Source organism: Salmo salar, chromosome ssa25, assembly GCF_905237065.1.
Source record: "Salmo salar chromosome ssa25, Ssal_v3.1, whole genome shotgun sequence".
Lineage (NCBI taxonomy): Eukaryota > Metazoa > Chordata > Actinopteri > Salmoniformes > Salmonidae > Salmo > Salmo salar.
The window spans coordinates 8,429,118-8,450,853 of NC_059466.1; the positions used below are offsets into that span (position 1 = coordinate 8,429,118).

Consider the following 21,736-nt stretch of genomic DNA (forward strand, 5'->3'; position numbering starts at 1 on the left):
TTGACCGGGAAATGTTGGTTGGTTCTGGGAAAAAAAAGACATTTGAGGATAAGGAGTTGGTTGATAATTTCAACACAGGTCATTTAGGTTGTTAATGGAATCGGACGTTAGGTTTCTGGAATTTCTCTGGACAGTGTGATTCCAGGCCTCTTCAACCACATCCATTCAGGGAATGAGATTTGAATAAGACCTGAATTGAAAATTAGTTATTTCTCCTTTTTTTTGTGAATTTCAATATCTGCTAAATTGGGTGTGTTGAAAAGGATGTTACCTAGGCCTTGTATTTACCCTGTAACATTATAGGGGTTTGGATATACAATATTCATCTTTCTCTCTCTGTGTTCAAAAATGGTCAAAAGTTGATATTTTATTGACTTTCACATTTCAGACCTGTAGAGGTCATGCCAAATTGAAATGTTAAATGAAATGTGATATTTATTTAACCTTTATTTAACTAGGCAAGTCAGTTAAGAACAAATTCTTATTTTACAATGACGGCCTATCTCCGCCAAACTCTCCCGTAACCCATTGTGCGCCGCCCTATGGGACTCCCAATCATGGCCGGTTGTGATCCAGCCCGGGATCAAACCAAGGTCTGTAGTGACACCTCTAGCACTGAGATGCAGTGCCTTAGACCGCTGCATCACTCGGAAGCCACTAATGTCAGTGATTACTTTTCTGATCTCCTTGTGTGTCTTTGTGCCCACAGATCTATCAGTCGCAGGAAATCCCTCACTGAAAAATATGAAATTCACTACTTTTATTGATCTGCTTGCTCTGCCCTCATATTTAGCCTCACATATAAGTGTTTAACATGTTATTTTCAGGACAACCAGGGCTACAAGTTGAACACTATTTGACATAAATAGTTCCATTTATGAGGTTCATTGACAAATGCCAATTGAAAAAAAAGGTCCACCAGGCAAAATCCTGATAAAAAAAAAAAAAGAATGCTGTAAGTACAGAAATTATTTGCTCAGTAAGAAATAAATATCCAACTAGTCAGTGACAACTTTGTGGAGTTTGGAGTTTGTGACAGGAACTATGAGCTTATTACAGTATTACAAAACACTATATTCTGGGATTTCCTATGACCTATGTAGAAGAACCTCTTACCTCCTAACGACTCTTGTGTGGCTTGTGAGCATCAGAGTCTCAGCTTTTCATAGATGGGTCATACATTTTGTAGCTCAAAAACAGACATTTTTGTAAGAAGCGTTTCACAAACAACACTCTAGCTCAGCCCACGTTAATCACACAGACTAATGGTTGGTATCAGCGGATGCAGAGGAAATAGCCAAATCCAAAAACCCAGAAATCTGTAGCTCCAACACACAATGTTCAAAATGGGTTAGAAGTCCAAAACGCACTGGTGTCACGGTGGGACTGTTGAACATGGAATGTGATATATCAGTGATGACTTTCCTGATCTCCTTGTGTCCTTGTGCACACAGATCTACATATTTGAGAACAATATTTACTACCAATCAGATGTGAAGAGCAACTCCCTCAGACTGACATCTTCTGGAAAGGAAGGGGTCATCTTTAATGGGATCGCTGACTGGTTGTACGAAGGTGGGTATTACCATTTACTTAAATAGACTGTAAAACTAAAGTCCTTTTAGAAATGTGGCAGGTGTTCACCAAAGTTGTCGACAAGTGATTAGGCTATTTGCTGTATTGCAAAAGATATATGTAATTGTGTTTGGTTGTCAACACATCCAAATATCAACATTTGAAGGAGATGTACACTGCTCAAAAAAATAAAGGGAACACTAAAATAACACATCCTAGATCTGAATGAATGAAATAATCTTATTAAATACTTCTATCTTTACATAGTTGAATGTGTTGACAACAAAATGACACAAAAATAATCAATGGAAATCCAATTTATCAACCCATGGAGGTCTGGATTTGGAGTCACACTCACAATTAAAGTGGAAAACCACACTACAGGCTGATCCAACTTTGATGTAATGTCCTTAAAACAAGTCAAAATGAGGCTCAGTAGTGTGTGTGGCCTCCACGTGCCTGTATGACCTCCCTACAACGCCTGGGCATGCTCCTGATGAGGTGGCGGATGGTCTCCTGAGGGATCTCCTCCCAGACCTGGACTAAAGCATCCGCCAACTCCTGGGCAGTCTGTGGTGCAACGTGGCGTTGGTGGATGGAGCGAGACATGATGTCCCAGATGTGCTCAATTGGATTCAGGTCTGGGGAACGGGCGGGCCAGTCCATAGCATCAATGCCTTCCTCTTGCAGGAACTGCTGACACACTCCAGCCACATGAGGTCTAGCATTGTCTTGCATTAGGAGGAACCCAGGGCCAACCGCACCAGCATATGGTCTCACAAGGGGTCTGAGGATCTCATCTCGGTACCTAATGGCAGTCAGGCTACCTCTGGCGAGCACATGGAGCGCTGTGCGGCCCCCCCAAAAAATGCCACCCCACACCATGACTGACCCACTGCCAAACCGGTCATGCTGGAGGATGTTGCAGGCAGCAGAACGTTCTCCACGGCGTCTCCAGACTGTCACGTCTGTCACATGTGCTCAGTGTGAACCTGCTTTCATCTGTGAAGAGCACAGGGCGCCAGTGGTGAATTTGCCAATCTTGGTGTTCTCTGGCAAATGTCAAACGTCCTGCACGGTGTTGGGCTGTAAGCACAACCCCCACCTGTGGACGTTGGGCCCTCATACCACCCTCATGGAGTCTGTTTCTGACCGTTTGAACAGACACATGCACATTTGTGGCCTGCTGGAGGTCATTTTGCAGGGCTCTGGCAGTGCTCCTCCTTGCACAAAGGCGGAGGTAGCGGTCCTGCTGCTGGGTTGCTGCCCTCCTACGGCCTCCTCCACGTCTCCTGATGTACTGGCCTGTCTCCTGGTAGCGCCTCCATGCTCTGGACACTACGCTGACAGACACAGCAAACCTTCTTGCCACAGCTCGCATTGATATGCCATCCTGGATGAGCTGCACTACCTGAGCCACTTGTGTGGGTTGTAGACTCCGTCTCATGCTACCACTAGAGTGAAAGCACCGCCAGCATTCAAAAGTGACCAAAACATCAGCCAGGAAGCATAGGAACTGAGAAGTGGTCTGTGGTTACCACCTGCAGAACCACTCCTTTATTGGGGGTGTCTTGCTAATTGCCTATAATTTCCACCTGTTGTCTATTCCATTTGCACAACAGCATGTGAAATTTATTGTCAATCAGTGTTGCTTCCTAAGTGGACAGTTTGATTTCACAGAAGTGTGATTGACTTGGAGTTACATTGTGTTGTTTAAGTGTTCCCTTTATTTTTTTGAGCAGTATATATTTTTTGCCACTGACTTAGTCTGGCTTTAATTCCAATTTGTCTGCATATTAATAATTGATATGTTGAATTCAAATACACGTCTCAACCAAAAATCAAAGTTAATGAATAGGACTAAATCAAATCAAACTTTATTCTAAGTGCATTTAAAGTTTGATTTAAATTGGTTGAGATGGATACTTGAATCCAACATATCAATTATCAATTTGTAGACAAAATGGAATTAAAGCCAGAATAAGTCAGTGACACAGATGGAACTATCCAAGCAGAAGATGCATCTACTTCATATGCTGATATTTGGTGTTGACAATCAAACACAATTCAATATCCAGTTTGTCTACAAATTAATATTTCATATCCCAACCCCCAAAAATTGTTAAGGAATAGGACTAACTCTAATCTAATCAAATTTAAAATGCACAATAATAATGATATTATTTACTCCTATTCTATAAATTAGATTGGTTGAGATGGAGACATGAATCCAACATATTAATGATTCACTTGAAGATTACATTTGAAATCAACCAAAGCTTGAAACCCTAGGTCTACATGTACAGTTGAAGTCGGAAGTTTACATACACCTTAGCCAAAGACATTTAAACTCAGTTTTTCACAATTCCTGACATTTAATCCGAGTAAAAATTCAGTTTCTTAGGTCAGTTGGGATCACCCCTTTGTTTTAAGAATGTGAAATGTCAGAATAATAGGAGAATGATTTATTTATTTCATCACATTCCCAGTGGGTCAGAAGTTTACAGACACTCAGTTAGTATTTGATAGCATTGCCTTTAAATTGTTTAACTTGGGTCAAACATTTCGGGTAGCCTTCCACAAGCTTCCAAACATAAGTTGGGTGAATTTGGCCTATTCCTCCTGACAGAGCTGGTGTAACTGAGTCAGGTTTGTAGGCCTCCTTGCTCGCACATGCTTTTTCAGCTCTGCCCACACATTTTCTATAGGATTGAGGTCAGGGCTTTGTGTTGGCGACTCCAATACCTTGACTTTGTTGTCCTTAAGCCATTTTGCCACAACTTTGGAAGTATGCTTGGGGTCATTGTCCATTTGGAAGACCAATTTGCGACCAAGCTTTAACTTCCTGACTGATGTTTTGAGATGTTGCTTCAATATATCCACATCATTTTCCTGCCTCATGATGCCATCTATTTTGTGAAGTGCACCAGACCCTCCTGCAGCAAAGCACCCCCACAACATGATGCCGCCACCCCCGTGCTTCACGGCTGGGATGGTGTTCTTCTGCTTGTAAGCCTCTCCCTTTTTCCTCCAAACATAACAATGGTCTTCATGGCCATTATGGTCATTTGTTTCATCAGACCAGAGGACATTTCTCCAAAAGTATGATCTTTGTTCCCATGTGCAGTTGCAAACCGCAGTCTGGCATTTTTATGGCGGTTTTGGAGCAGTGGCATCTACCTTGCTGAGCGGCCTTTCACATTATGTCCATATGGGACTCGTTTTACTGTGGATATAGATACCTTTTTACATGTTTCCTCCAGCATCTTCACAAGGTCCTTTGCTGTTGTTCTGGGATTGATTTGTAGTTTTCGCACCAAAGTACATTCATCTCGAGGAGACAGAACGCGTCTTCTTCTTGAGTGGTATGACGGCTACATGGTCCTATGGTGTTTATACTAGCGTACTATTGTTTGTACAGATGAACGTGGTATCTTCAGGCGTTTAGAAATTGCTCCCAAGGATGAACCACACTTGTAGAGGTCTCCAATTTCTTTCTGAGGTCTTGGCTGATTTCTTTAGATTTTCCCATGATGTCAAGCAAAGAGGCACTGAGTTTGAAGGTAGGCCTTGAAATACATCCACAGGTACACCTTTAATTGACTCAAATTATGTAAATTAGCCTGTCAGAAGCTTTTAAAGCCATGACATCATTTTCTGGATTTTTCCAAGCTGTTTAAAGGCACAGTCAACTTAGTGTATGTAAACTTCTGACCCACTGGAATTGTGATACTTTGAATTATAAGTGAAATAATCTGTCTGTAAACAATTGTTGGACAAATTACTTGTGTCATGCACAAAGTAGATGTCCTAACCGACTTGCCAAAACTATAGTTTCTTAACAAGAAATTTGTGGAATGGTTGAAAACTAGTTTTAATGACTCCAACCTAAGTGTATGTAAACTTCCGACTTCAACTGTATGTATTGTCTATTTTCTGTTGAATTGAAACAATAGCTGTTGTTGTCTTTGCAAATGCTATAAGGCCTAAATAGTATAATTGATATAATACTGATGTATGGTTGTATTTGGTTATGGTTATATTTAATGTCTTCTGTTAAACCTACCCTTTGGAATGACTTCGATAGCAACAGTGAATATATTTTGTTATTAAGAGATCTCTCAATATTAATTCTCACGACTGCACATTTGTAATAGTCAGTGACAAATATCAAAGCTGGGCTTGATTAAAACCCTGGATGGGAGACCAAATAAATTGCTGTAGATAGATCAAGTCTCCAGTAGGAGGTGCTGCCTAGCCTATTGCTTTATTTTCTTATAGTGGATATAACGTTGAAGATCTGACGTTGTTTCAAAGGTACAAATTCAACATATTTTATATAGGTTTGTATATGTTGAAAATTGGTTACAATAGCTAGGTTTCCATCCAACTGGCGACAGATTTCATGCGATTATTTTAAAATCTGCATAAAGACCTAATGCAAAGTTCTCCATAGCTACAATATTGTCAATAGTATTTCATGTAACGAAGATATTTGTGACTGAGTAAACACAGTGGAGTGATTTTCAGCTATTCCAACATCTCATGTTTTTCTGATGTCAAATTAGTCAAACACAGTGGGGGAGTCAAACCGCACCTTCTAATACGTTTTCCAATTTCTCTTCAGCTGCACAATAGGTAGATTAATTAAATTCTAAATTAGTTCCAAATGCCTTTTATTTATTTTTTTAAGTATTCAATATGAATGTGATCAAATAGCAGATTTGAATAGGGAAGAGTTTATTAAATTTAGGAGAAAGACATTTCATCACATTACTCAGGAGTGTTGGGATTATTACTTGAAGTTATATTAGCGTGTTACTTTGCAATACTTTACAATATTACTTTGTGAGGAAAGTAACACATATTACTAGTTTTATAACTTTGCGTTACTTTCATGAAAAAAAACTCAATCTCTCCGCTCTACCAAAGGCTACTTATTAACTCAGGTTAGATCACAAGTTTCTCCTTTCATCAGTGGCGCTGCTTTCCTGTGCTAATCTACAAGTGCTGTGCTATATATGGGCTGCTTAATTAGCCATATATATGGTAAGCCAAACATCTGTACAGATTTCCTATCTTTTCAATTAAAATCTTTCTCATGAGCCGCCAGTTCTGGTTATAGACCGCATGTATACGGACCCATAAAGATGTACTGTATATAGGGCACACTTGCCACTAGACGGGATAGCCCTCTATGGGCTTTGCTGTCACAGAAGCATTCAATGGCAAAGATCAGAGGTGCTCCCTCTATACATTTCTATGGACAGTAGCTGTTTTGACATTCCTCCAAACAGCCTTTCTCTGCTCTCTCTAAATGAGGAAATTAATCGAGTTCGGATCATGGAAACACACGGCCGGTAGAGATATGACTCTGAAAGTAACGCAAGCGTTGTCTGACAAAGTAACTGTAATAATAATACCCAATTTGAAAAAGTAATGTTTTACTTTACTCAGTTACTCATAAAAGTAATCTGATCCCCCAACACTGCTCAGGAGAGACACAATTATACACTGATTTTGGAAGTGTTTCGGCAAGCAGTCACTTTGTGCAATTGCATATATTGATTGTTCATTATTCCATGTACCTTTGTGTGAAAAATTATCATTGTCATTCTATGTTGTGTGGGTATTTTTGCCTTTAAATGGACATTTAGGGCCAAGTTTGCACCTGTTTTTCCCCCACAAATATGTAAAACACCAAAAGCAAACCCAAAACAGGAGATCGTGTTTATTTACCGTTTACCTTTGTTTTTTTCTTTCTCTTGACCTTTATTTCACCTTTTTGCTATTTCATCAGTGTTTTAATACCCTTTTGAAGGTACAAAGTAAACTTGGCCCGTGGCCTATTTTAGTTCAAAGCTTCATCTGATATGAAGTTACTTATTGGTTTCCTATAACTATACCTCTGGGTAAACAATTGATATTCTTTTATGTTTTATCTGTATGAACTACACTTTTTTTCCTGCATAAACTGTGATTTTCATGGTAATATGACAGTCTTTGACAACCTATTATTCCTTAGTTTGTCTCTCTGACAATGTGAACTAACATGTTAAGCTCTCGCTCTCTCGCTCTGATCATCTATTTTGAGATATGCAAATGCCTCTTAATCAGACCTAATTAACATCTGAATTGTGTGACCTTACGTTGTCACAGACCCTTGAGTACCGTTAACTGCACTCAAACATCATGCTTGCGAACATCATACTTGAGTCGTGGAAAGGATTTAGTAGTGCCGCTGTATTTTTGAACACACTATGGATATATGTCCTTCTTATATGAAACAGTACATATGAAAAGTTAGACGGAACTTAAGGAAATATGTTAATATCAACTATTATCTAAAAAGCCATTCTCACACTAAATGTCCATGTACTGTAACATATTAATACAACCATATGTGGCCATATCATTGGGAAATAAAAACATTTATAGAGCTCTAATGTATTTATGTATTCCTTATCTCTTTCTACAGAGGAGATTCTCCAGTCACATGTGGCACACTGGTGGTCACCCGATGGAGAGAGATTGGCCTTTCTGGTTCTCAATGACACTCTGGTGCCAAATATGGCCCTTCCTCGCTTCACTGGGTCTTCATACCCCAAGGGAAAGCAATACCCCTACCCAAAGGTAAGCAATAGCCTTAATCTGAGATGATGTATATTACATTGTCTGCTGCCATCCACTATCTAGCTCGATAGGTGGAATGAAACAAATTGTCCTTACTCCAAGATACTGTAGCTCTGACTTGTCTGAGAAAAGGATATTAACTATCACTAGTCTTCATATAATCGAAACCAAAATCTGTGTTTCGGGAGTAAGACAAATCAACATTCCTCTTGAGCTTTTAGAAAGCACACTTAGATATTTGTACTTGACTTGTTTACAGTGTAAAACGCAACAAAACCTATTATTTTATCATTATAATTCAAAACTTATGTCACGCAGCGATGACACAATGTTATTTCAATGTACAGTAAGATCCATCCAAAAAGTGTCCCTTTCCTGCAGCAATTAAGACTAAAACTCCCCAGATCCTGTTTTTTCCCCAGATCCTGGATGCATCCCAATTTACACCCTTTTCCCAATAAGGTGCACTACTTTTTACCAAAGCCCTACGGACCTCATTTTTTTTTTTTTTTGTCATTTTAAAGGGAATTGAGTACCATTTCTTTCGACAGTGATAATTAGAAAACAGTGGACACCTAAGCGATCCCTCCTCCTGGTTTATGTGTGCTTCTTGCAGCACAGCCCTGTGGCCCAGTGTGAGGCCAATCCGGCCCTGTGTTCTTGGCCCAAGGTTAAACTAAAAGCGGCAGAATCCATACCGAGGGTGAGAACCAGTAGAGCTTGGCATATGGCATTTAGGGTTGAGTACCAACAGAGAATTCCACACTGAATGTAGAAAAAGCACTGCTACTCTATTAGGGAGGTTTGGCATTAGTAAAGGTCAATATGATACTGTGTCTCTATGATTAGTCTCTATGGGGTCTGGTACATGTCTTCATGCATTGTTCAAAGCCAACCTTTGTGGTTTTCATTCATATTTAAACATGGTTAGGCTGAATACAGTGCTGTGTGTAAATGAGGTGATAACTTTTTCTCATACTGTATTTTCTCGTTTTCTTTCGCAACAATTAACATTTGGGTAACACTTTACATTGTGTTGCCCTTATTACTATGCAATTACACAGTAATAACTGCAGTAACATAGTAGTTATAGGTGTTACTATGTAACTACGTAGTAATAAGGTTGAAGCGCTTTCAGTTATTACACAATCGGAACAAGAAAAGTGTAATTACACCTCCACTTGCTGAAGGTTATTCCACATGTGTAATTACTGATGTTATTACACATTTTATTGTTCCACTTTGTAACTAATGTTTTATAATTACACATTTGAAAGTAACCTGTGAATCACCATGTTAATAACTCAAAACAAAATCTGACCATTGTTACATGTAACTAAAAGGTGCCACTACATTCCGCTAGCAAACGTGCAATCTTTGGACAATACAATTTACGAGTTACGCAGAAGATTAAACTACCTACGAGACATTAAACTGTAACATCTTATGCTTCACGGAGTCGTGGCTGAATGACGACAACATCAACATACAGCTGGCTGGTTATATGATGTACCGGCAGGATAGAACAGCGGCATCTGGTAAGACAAGGGGAGGCAGTCTATGTATTTTTGTAAACGACAGCTGGTGCACGATATCTAAGGAAGTCTAGCGCTATTGCTCGCCTGAGGTAGAGTATCTCATGATAAGCTGTAGACCACACAGCCTACCGAGAGATTTCATCTGCATTTTTTTGTAGCTGTTCACATACCACCACAGTCAGAGGCTGGCACTAAGGCAGCATTGAATGAGCTGTATTCTGTCATAAGCAAACAAGAAAACGCTCACCCAGAGGTGGCGATCCTAGTAGCCAGGGACTTTACTGCAGGGAAACTTAAATCCGTTTTACCAAATTTCTATCAGCATGTTAAATGTGCAACCAGAGGAAAAATAACTCTGGACCACCTATACTCCACACACAATGACCCATACAAAGCTCTCCCTTGCCCTCCATTTGGCAAATCTGACCATAATTCTATCCTACTGATTCCTGCTTACAAGCAAAAATTATAGCAGGAAGCACCAGTGACTAGATCAATAAAAAAGTGGTCAGAGGAAGCAGATGCTAAACTACAGGACTGTTTGCTAGCACAGACTGAAATATGTTCCGGGATTCCTCCAATGGCATTGAAGAGTACACCACATCAGTCATTGGCTTCATCAATAAGTGATTTGATGACGTCGTCCCCACAGTGACCATACGAACATACCCCAACCAGAAGCCATAGATTACAGGCAGCATCTGCACTGAGCTAAAGGCTAGACCTGCCGCTTTCAAGGAGCGGGACTCTAACCTGGACGCTTATAAGAAATCCCACAATGCCCTCTGATGGACCATCAAACAGGCAAAGCGTCAATACAGGGCTACGATTGAGTCGTACTACACCGGCTCTGACGCTCGTCGGATGTGGCAGGGTTTGCAAAGCATTACAGACTACAAAGGGAAGCACAGCCAAGAGCTACCCAGTGACACGGGTGTACCAGACGAGCTAAACTACTTCTATGCTCGCTTCGAGGCAAATAACACTGAAACATGCATGAGAGCAACAGCTGTTCCGGAAGACAGTGTGATCATGCTCTCCGCAGACAGTGTGTGTAAGACCTTTTTAAACAGGTCAACATTCACAAGGCCGCAGGGAAGGACAGATTACCAGGACGTGTATTGTGAGCATGCACTGACCAACTGGCAAGTGTTTTCACTGACATTTTCAACCTCTTCCTGTCCGAGTCTGTAATACCAACATGTTTTAAGCAGACCACCATAGTCCCTGTGCCTAAGAACACTAAGGTAACCTGCCTAAATGACTACCAACCCGTAGCGCTCATGTCTGTAGCTAAGTGCCTTGAAAGGCTGGTCATGGCTCACATCTACACCATCATCCCAGAAAACCTAGACCCACTCCAATTTGCACTCCACACTGCCCTTTCCAACCTGGACAAAAGGAACACCTATGTGAGAATGCTCTTCATTGACTACAGCTCAGCGTTCAACACCATAGTGCCCTCAAAGATCATCAATAAGCTAAGGTCCCTGGGACTAAACACCTCCCCCTGCAACTGGATCCTGGACTTCCTGATAGGTCGCCCCCAGGTGGTAAGGGTAGGTAATAACACATCCACCACGCTGATCCTCAACACAGGGGCCCCTCAGGGGTGCGTGCTCAGTCCCCTCCTGTACTCCCTGTTCACTCATGACTGCACGGCAAGGCACGACTCCAACACCATCATTAAATTTGCCAATGACACAACAGTGGTAGGCCTGGTCACGACAACGACAAAACAGCCTATAGGGAGGAGGTCAGAGACCTGGCCGTGTGGTGCCAGGACAACAACCTCTCCCTCAACGTGATCAAGACAAAGGAGATGATTGTGGACTACAGGAAAAAGAGGACTGAGCACGCCCTCATTCTCATCGACAGGGCTGCAGTGGAGCAGTTTGAGAGCTTCAAGTTCCTTGGTGTCCACATCACTAACAAACTAACATGTCCAAGCACACCAATACAGTTGTGAAGAGGGCACGACAAAACCTAGTCCCCCTCAGGAGTCTGAAAAGATTTTGCATGGTTCCTCAGATCCTCAAAAGGTTCTCCAGCTGCACCATCGAGAGCATCCTGACTGGTTGCATCACGCCTGGTACGGCAACTTCTCGGCCTCCGACCGCAAGGCACTACAGAGGGTAGTGCGAACGGTCCAGTACATCACTGGGGCCAAGCTTCCTGCCATCCAGGACCTCTATACCAGGCGGTGTCAGAGGAAGGCCCTAAATATTGTCAAAGATTCCAGCCACCCTAGTCATAGACTGTTCTCTCTGCTACCGCACGGCAAGCGGTACCAGAGCGCCAAGTCTAGGTCCAAGAGGCTTCTAAACAGCTTCTACCCCAAGTCATAAGACTCCTGAACATCTAGTCAAATGGCTACCCAGACTATTTGCAGAGCCACCTCACCCCCTCTTTACACCACTGCCACTCTCTGTTATCATCTATGCATAGTCACTTTAATAACTCTACCTACATGTACATATTACCTCAACTAACCGGTGCCCCTGCACATTGACTCTGTATCGGTACCCCCCCTGTATAGTCTCACTATTGTTATTTCACTGCTGCTCTTTAATTACATTTTACTTTTAGCTCTTATTCTTATCTGTATTTGTTTTTAAACGGCATTGTTTTGTTAGGGGCACGTAAGTAAGCATTTCACTGTAAGGTCTACCTACGCCTGTTTCATTCGGAGCATGTGACTAATACAGTTTGATTTGATTTAATTGTAACAAGACACCCCTGTCATCAACTACTGGTCATTTTCAGTTAGTTTATTTCTATTTCTTACTCCAAGATAGCACTGACTAGTCTGAGTAAGTGATATTAACTATATCTCTAGTCTTCATACAATCAAAACCAAAATCTGTGTTTCGGAAGTAAGACAAATCAACATTCCTCTTGAGCTTTTAGATGGCATACTTACACCACATCTGTGAAATCCACATCTGTGAGACTTGCGTAATGCAGAGTTGATAGATTCCCACTGCAGTCAATTTTACCTGCTACATAGGCGTGTTCTTAAAGAATAGACGTTGCACGGCTGCTGTAGCAGCAATAGAAGTCGATTTTTCTCTGATCTACACATGTAAACACCATTCAAAGTGTTTGAGATAATTGGTATAAATCATTTTTTTACACTTAAAGATATTCACTCAGTGTACAAAACCTTATAACTGATATGTAAACCCTCATCCATTAAGTATTCAAACACTCTCCATGGCACTGGGACTGAAGAAACTATTGTCCACTTACAGAGGCCACTTAACACATCTGTGTTAGGGACCAGGTTGCCAGGGCACTCAGTCAGCTGACCCCAGGCCCTGTCAGGTGGAGTAACAGACCCCAATTCCTGCCTGTTATTTAATTGTACACAGAGGTGCAGAGATACATTTGAGTCAATTAGCAGACACTCTTATCCAGAGTGACTTACAGTTAGTGCATTGATGTTAGGATAGCTAGGTGGGACAACCACATATCATAGGCATAGAACGTACATTTTCCCTCAATAACGTAGCTGTCAGTAGTCAGAGCTAGAAGGGTGGTTGGGTTAGGTGTGTATAAACAGCACTTGCACTTGACAACAAGTCAGAAGAACTCACCACTGGACAAGCCTCCACCCTGGACTTTCCAACCATGTGTTAGTGCATCACTGACCATGTAAGTGGACTTTGTTAGGGTTCATGTGTATATACTGCCTCTGTATGTAATAGGCGTTGGTACTGTTTAACTACTGCGTAATTACTACCTTGTGTTTATTAATTTGTATATAGCCTGTTGTGTTCATTGTTAGCTATTAGCCACTGTATTGCTTGTCACTGTACAATGATGTAGTTATTAGCCCTGCTATTACTACAGTAACATTGCAATTGCATTGTTATTACTGCCTTTGTAGCTATAACAGTTGTACAGTGTCTGATACATTCTCTCTCTTCTTTTCCTAGCGAACCACTATACACTACCACTAGTCTCCTCTTCCTGTTTGCTGCGTGTGTGTCTGTTCGGTGTATGGAAATAAAGTGTTGACATAAATTCTATCACTGGCTCCTACTCATTATTTATGTCCGCTAGCAGGCGCTGGAACAGTTGTACATATAATCTAAACCTGAACCTCTTTTCGATACTACCACATGGTGGCGCTCTTTTTCGCTCAGCTTCATAGTTTGAAAATGTAATAGAAACATTAATAGTAGTAGGCTACATCAATACAACAGTAGTAGGTCTACCTGTATGAAAATAGATATACATGGAACTGTAGTCTTCCTACTTCAAAATATGGAGGTCGGTTTTTATCTATAGTATCAATGCTTTTTGGAAACTTTGAAACATTCAAACCAGCTGAACGGCACGGCAGTTGTAGATGAGGGTCTACCTTGTATTCGCTTTTGAGGCAGAGGATGCTGTTGAGTAGACCCCTCCCCTGACATTTTGATTTGACAGGACAGGGCAAGACAAAGTTAGCTAAATGGATGACACAATATGGATGACACAACCCACAATACAAGAACGCTTTGTCTAAGAAAAAGCATGGAATGCTGTCACATCTGTCCACAGAGCACCAGATATGTTTTGCCAGAGATACTGTATATCAGTGGAGGCTGGTGGGAGGAGCTATTGGAGGACGGGCTCATCGTAATGGATGAAATTGAATAAATGGAACAGTCAAATGTGTTATTTTTTATTTAACCCTTCAGTGGAGGCTGGTGGGAGGAGCTATAGGAGGACGGGCTAATTGTAATGGCTTAAATGGAATAGTAACAGACCCATCAAAAGGGTCTGATACTATTCCAAAAATACAAAAGAAATCAAACACGTTTGGCTCCGTTCCATTTATTCAATATCAGCCATTACAATGAGCCCATCTCCTATAGCTCCTCCCACCAGCCTCCACTGATATACAGTATCTCTGGCAAAACATATCTGGTGCTCTGTGGACAGATGCTACAGCATTCCATGCTTTTTCTTTAGACAAAGCGTTCTTGTATTGTGGGTTGCTGGGGTCGTACAGCAGACTTTTTGATGGGTCCATTACTATTCCGTTAATTAAATTCCAGCCATTACAATCAGCTGTCCTCCTATAGCTCCTCCCACCAGCCTCCACTGAAAGGATAAATAAAAATGTATTTAAAAAAAACAAACACATGTGTGACTCCGTTCCATTTATTCAATGTCAGCCATTACAATGAGCCTTTTCCTCCTATAGCTCTTCCCACCAGCCTCCACTTAAAAATAAAATAATTTAGTCCAGGGGAGGGTCATGTAATTTGTAATCATTTAAATGTCATATTGCTCAGGGTTTGATAAATAGTTGCTTATTATAGTATCTCATGTGTGCACAATAGTTACCCGGAGGAAAATGGGAGAGGGTCATGCTTTTTCAATTTCAGTCAGGTGGTGTTTAATCATTTTTTTAAATTATTCCAGGGGAGGGTCAGGTAATTTGTAATAATTTAATTGTCATATTGCTCAGGGTTGGATAATTAGTTGCTTATTGTAGTATTTCATGTGTACACCATATATACTGTATACCGGGTTATTTGGAAATAGCCACGGGATGGCTTTTTAATACTGTCAATACTGTTAACTACAGTATTTCTTTGAAGTTTGTTTTATACATTTGAATATTTCTAGTTACTTTTTAAAGGGATGTATCCAGAATAAAGGAAGTTAGAGGTAGTTTTGAGAGCCAATGTTAATGTTAATGTTAGCGTTACCTATACTGAACAAAAGTTTTAACACAACATGCAACAATTTCATTGATTTTACTGAGTCACAGTTCATATGAGAGAACCTCAATTAACATTTCTTAACACTTTGCTAGTGTAAAAAAAGGCAGGAACAACACACCCAGATTCTAATATTAATAACTAAATTTGAATGTTATGACAAGACAACATGAATGTGCCTGATAACCAGTCAACCCAACATACAATTTCAATCCAGTCACTTTAAAAATACATCAACCAGAAAACATGCAATACAACATATCAAAAATGTGCAGCTCTTTATAAGCTCTTGAAATGAACCAAATAAGCCAATTTAATTCACACAGTAATACCAATTTCGTCAATTCAGGTTTTCATCAGTCGTCACACCACTACTGGCGTCAGTGACCCCAATACTTCGATGAGAATGACTCCTCATCAAATTGACACAGATAAGATGTGTTTGGTCCCTGTGATAGCCTACAGATGGTCTGCCATACAAACAATGTCATAAATCGTGATTGAGTCATCATGCTGTGCCTCGGTGCCAGCACGTTGCCAGTCGTGATTATCACTTTCTCTAATTCTTCCACTACACAATCATTGTGCTGAAAACTGGAAGTCTATGGGTATCTATTAGCATCCTAGCAGATACCCATAGACTTCCAGTAATTGCGCAAATGCTTGATAGCATTGGCTCACAAAACTACCTCTAACATACTGGATACAGAGATAAATCAACTGTATCCACGAGTTCATCTGTCTTTGGGGAAGTAGATAAAGCGCCTCATTGCCAAAATCCCCAAGTATCTCTTGAAGTAAATACGTGCAGTCAACTTCTGCAATATGTAAAGAGTTAAAGAAGATCGCATTCTTAATTTCACCTGTCACATAATTTTTCATTATAAGACTTACTGGTAGTCCCTAGTCATGTAGTGTTTGTTTACAAGCCCACAGCGATAAGAGACTTGAGCCTTGTGAGTCACTCACTGTTGTGCAGCACGCGCCAGGTGATCTAGCTACAGTATGGAATTCACAACTAAATGTTTGCCAACTAGATAATTTAGAACTATCAAGTTAACTGTCTGATGTGCTAAAATTCTCTGCAGTTGTGCATTTGGTTTGCTAATTTAGTAGCTAGTTAGCTATCTAGCTAAATGGTTAGATTCTTTCAAAGTAAAGCTTCAATTGGTAACAGCAAATAATTCCCTCTTGGATCAAGAGCCTCTTGCTGTTTGCTAAATATAATTGAAACTTGTGTCACATTATGGTAAATGGGGAAATAAGTATAGCCAGTTGTAATTGCAATGGCTTAGCAGATAATAAGAAACACGATCAGTATTTACCTGGCTAAAAGAGAAGGAATATAATATCTATTTTTTACAGGAAACTCATTCAAAAATTTTAGATGAAGTTTTGTGGAAAAAGGACTGGGGGGCAAAATATATTTCTCCCATGGGCAAAGAAATTCAAAAGCGGTGATGATATTAATTAACAGTAATTTTGATCCAAATGTGCAAATTGTCCAAACAGATCATCAAGGTAGATGGATTATTTTAAATATGTTATTGGACAAAAACAGATATGGCTTATTAACCTATATGGCCCAAATAATGATGATCCAAGCTTATTTGAAAATATATATAAGAATTTATCAACTCTACAAGCAACACTAGACTCTATTATTATGGTGGGAGATTTTAATACGGTCTTAAATATCTTTATGGACCGGAAAGGAAATCACACTACAAACTATCACCCTCAGGCACTTAATAAGGAAATTATGAATGTCATGGATATATTGGAATTAGTGGCTACAGTGAGGGGAAAAAGTATTTGATCCCGTGCTGATTATGTACATTTGCCCACTGACAAAGAAATGATCAGCCTATAATTTTAATGGTAGGTTTATTTGAACAGTGAGAGACAGAATAACAACCAAAACATCCAGAAAAACGCATGTAAAAAATGTTATAAAATGATTTGCATTTCAATGAGGGAAATAAGTATTTGACCCCTCTGCAAAACATGACTTAGTACTTGGTGGCAAAACCCTTGTTGGCAATCACAGAGGTCAGACGTTTCTTGTAGTTGGCCACCAGGTTTGCACACATCTCAGGAGGGATTTTGTCCCACTCCTCTTTGCAGATCTTCTCCAAGTCATTAAGGTTTTGAGGCTGACATTTGGCAACTCGAACCTTCAGCTCCCTCCACAGATTTTCTATGGGATTAAGGTCTGGAGAATGGCTAGGCCACTCCAGGACCTTAATGTGCTTCTTCTTGAACCACTCCTTTGTTGCCTTGGCCGTGTGTTTTGGGTCATTGTCATGCTGGAATATCCATACATGACCCATTTTCAATGCCCTGTCTGAGGGAAGGAGGTTCTCACCCAAGATTTGATGGTACATGGCCCCGTCCATCGTCCCTTTGATGCGGTGAAGTTGTCCTGTCCCCTTAGCAGAAAAACACCCCCAAAGCATAATGTTTCCACGTCCATGTTTGACGGTGGGGATGGTGTTCTTGGGGTCATAGGCAGCATTCCTCCTCCTCCAAACACGGCGAGTTGAGTTGATGCCAAAGAGCTCCATTTTGGTCTCATCTGACCGCAACACTTTCACCCAGTTGTCCTCTGAATCATTCAGATGTTCATTGGCAAACTTCAGACGGGCATGTATATGTGCTTTCTTGAGCAGGGGGACCTTGCGGGCACTGCAGGATTTCAGTCCTTCACGGCATAGTGTGTTACCAATTGTTTTCTTGGTGACTATGGTCCCAGCTGCCTTGAGATCATTGACAAGATCCTCCCGTGTAGTTCTGGGCTGATTCCTCACTGTTCTCATGATCATTGCAACTCCACGAGGTGAGATCTTGCATGGAGCCCCAGGCCTAGGGAGATTGACAGTTCTTTTGTGTTTCTTCCATTTGCGAATAATCGCACCAACTGTTGTCACCTTCTCACCAAGCTGCTTGGCGATGGTATTGTAGCCCATTCCAGCCTTGTGTAAGTCTACAATCTTGTCCCTGACATCCTTGGAGAGCTCTTTGGTCTTGGCCATGGTGGAGAGTTTGGAATCTAATTGATTGATTGCTTCTGTGGACAGGTGTCCTTTATACAGGTAACAAACTGAGATTAGGAGCACTCCCTTTAAGAGTGTGCTCCTAATCTCAGCTCGTTACCTGTATAAAAGACACCTGGGAGCCAGAAATCTTTCTGATTGAGAGGGGGTCAAATACTTATTTCCCTCATTAAAATGCAAATCAATTTATAACATTTTTGACATACGTTTTTCTGGACTTTTTTGTTGTTATTCTGTCTCTCACTGTTCAAAAAACCTACCATTAAAAGTATAGACTGATCATTTCTTTGTCAGTGGGCAAACATACAAAATCAGCAGGGGATCAAATACTTTTTCCCTCACTGTATATGGAGGCTTAAATACCCTGACCTAGTGAGATACATGGCAGAGGCTTAATCAAGCTAGTCATCTTGATTACTTTCTTATGTCATTCTCTCTGGCACCAAAAGTTTAAAAAGTGTTGATAGGGAACAGAATGCAGTCGGATCATCACATAATTGGCATATATATTACTCTTACAGAAAGAATTTCCACGTGGGTGAGGATATTGGAAATTTAATCATAGCCTACTGGATGATAACTTGTTTAAAACTAGCATAAAATGATACATAACTGGCTTTTTCCGACATTAACATAGGTACAGCAGATCCCCTGATTGTATGGGACACTTTTAAATGTGCCTTTATAAGCCATGCAGTTCAGTACTCATCTATAAAACAAAAGAAATTAAGATCAAAAGAGTCCATATTAACAAAGGAAATTGAAGGACTAACAGTACAGTTAGATAGCAATATAAACTGTACCATAGAGGCACAGAATAAGTTAGAGGAAAAACAATAAGTAATGGAGGAACTTATTCAAGAAAGATCCAGTGTAATATATTATAAATATAAAGCAAACTGGATGGAATATGGGGAAAAATGCACCAAATTATTTTTCAATCTTCAACATAGAAATGCTACCAATTTTTTTTTTATTGAAACTTGTTACAAATGTTGGTGTCACGCATGATTCACCGAATGCTATTTTGAAAGCAGAAGTAAAGTACTTTAAGAATGCGTTTTCGTTTCATCCATCTCATCCATCTCAACTAACTGAAGCTAATTGTACAGATTTTTTTCCTATTGATAATGTAACATTAACATCTGAATAGAAAGACTCATGTGAAGGCCAAATTACAGAGGAGGAACTTATTGATGCAATTTAAGCCTTTAAGGCTGGGGAAACTCCATGGCTGGATGGCATACGAGTGGAAGTATACCAAACTTTTTTTGATGTATTCAGAGGACCATTATTAGCATGTTTTAACCACTCCTATATAAATGGTAGATTATCGGACACGCAACAGGAAGGTTTGATTTCATTATTATTAAAACAGGATCCAAGTGGTATATATAAAGATCCAGTCCATGAAAAAAATTTGAGGCCTCTTACATTTCAGTGTTGTGATCCAAAAATTCTAGCTAAATGCTTGGCGCATAGAATTAAAAAGGTATTGTCAGATATTATTCATCCAAATCAGACAAGTTTTTTACATGGACGATACATAGGAGATAATATAAGACAAGTCCTGGAAACAATAGAATACTATGAAATATCGGGGACACCAGGCCTGGTTTTCATAGCTGATTTTGAAAAGGCTTTTGATAAAGTACGACTGGAGTTTATATATAAATACCTTGAATATTTCAATTTTGCAGAATCTCTTATAAAATGGGTTAAGGTTATGTATAGTAACCCTAGGTGTAAAATAGTAAATAAATTCTACATCTCAGAAAGTTTTAAACTGTCAAGAGGAGTTGGTTGTCAAGGTTGTCAACTATCGGCATATCTATTTATTTTTGCCATCGAAATGTTGGCTGTTAAAATTAGATCCAACAATAATGTTAAGGGATTAGAAATTCGTGGCTTAAAAACAAAGGTGTCATTGTGCGCTGATGATTCATGTTTTCTTTTAAAACCACAATTAGAATCCCTCCACAGCCTCATAGAGGATATCGATACTTTTGCTAACCTCTCTGGATTAAAACCAGTGTACTATATTACGTATTGGATCACAAAAAAATGCTACTTTTACATAACCGTGTAGTTCACCAATAAAATGGTATGATGGGGATGTAGACATACTCGGTATACAAATCCCGAAAGAAAGGAATGATCTCACTCCAATAAATTTGTATAGAAATAGATAAGCTCTTGCTACCATGGAAAGGAAAATACCTGTCTATTTGTGGAAAAATCACCCTGATTAACTCTTTAGTCATATCACAGTTTACCTATTTATATATGGTTTTGCCAAAACCTAGTGACCTGCTTTTTAAATTTTATGAACAAAAAATATTCAATTTTATTTGGAATGGCAAGCCAGACAAAATTAAAAGGGCCTCTTTATATAACAAATATGAATTCGGATGGCAGAAATTATTAAATATTAAAGCATTAGACCTCTCACTAAAGGCATCAGTCATACAAAAGTTATACTTATATTCGAAATGGTTCTCTCGTAAATTGGTAGGAATGTCTCACTCCATCTTCAAGAATGGCCTTTTTCCCCTTTATTCAGATTATAACTGCTCACTTTCGGTTGTTTGAAAATGAAATAATCTCCAAAATATTGTTATTTTTTAAACAAGCCTTAGAAAGTTGGTTGCAATTTCAGTTTAATCCACCTGAAAATACAGAACAAATAATACAACAAATATTGTGGTTAAACTCAAATATACTAATTGATAAAAAAAAAAATTAAATTATCAAATGTTTAAAAAAGGTGTCATTTTTGTAAATGATATCATAAATAGGACTGGTGGAGTTATGTCACACATGCAGCTAACACAGACATTTGGAAATGTCTGCTCTACCCAAAATTTCAACCAACTAATTACAGCATTACCACAAAAATGGAAGAGGCAAGAAGAAGGGGGAAAAGTAAGGAACTTGTCTGTTGGCCCTGCATTACAGAACATAAATGGTTAAAGAAAATTGTGATGAATAAGAACATATACCAATTTCATTTAAGGACCAAAATATTGACAGCTGTGCCATATAAATTGCAAAATATTTGGGAAGAGATTTTCAATGTACCTGTTCCATGGCACATAGTTTATGCATTGACACGCAAAACAACGCCGGATTCAGAACATCAAATTTTTCAATTGAAATTGTTATACAAAATTCTTGCAACCAATAGAATGTTATGTATATTGGGGATGTA

At 39.7% G+C, this 21,736-nt stretch overlaps 1 protein-coding gene across 1 annotated transcript in view; it reads left to right on the forward strand.

Moving 5' to 3' along the window:
- LOC106586113 (inactive dipeptidyl peptidase 10) overlaps positions 1-21,736 on the forward strand; it is a 217,751-nt gene that overhangs the window by 103,968 nt on the left and 92,047 nt on the right. The window contains exons 8-9 of the mRNA XM_014172985.2: positions 1,455-1,575; positions 8,054-8,208. Of these exons, the coding sequence (XP_014028460.2) occupies positions 1,455-1,575; positions 8,054-8,208 (276 nt within the window). The remainder of the gene's footprint in view (positions 1-1,454; positions 1,576-8,053; positions 8,209-21,736) is intronic.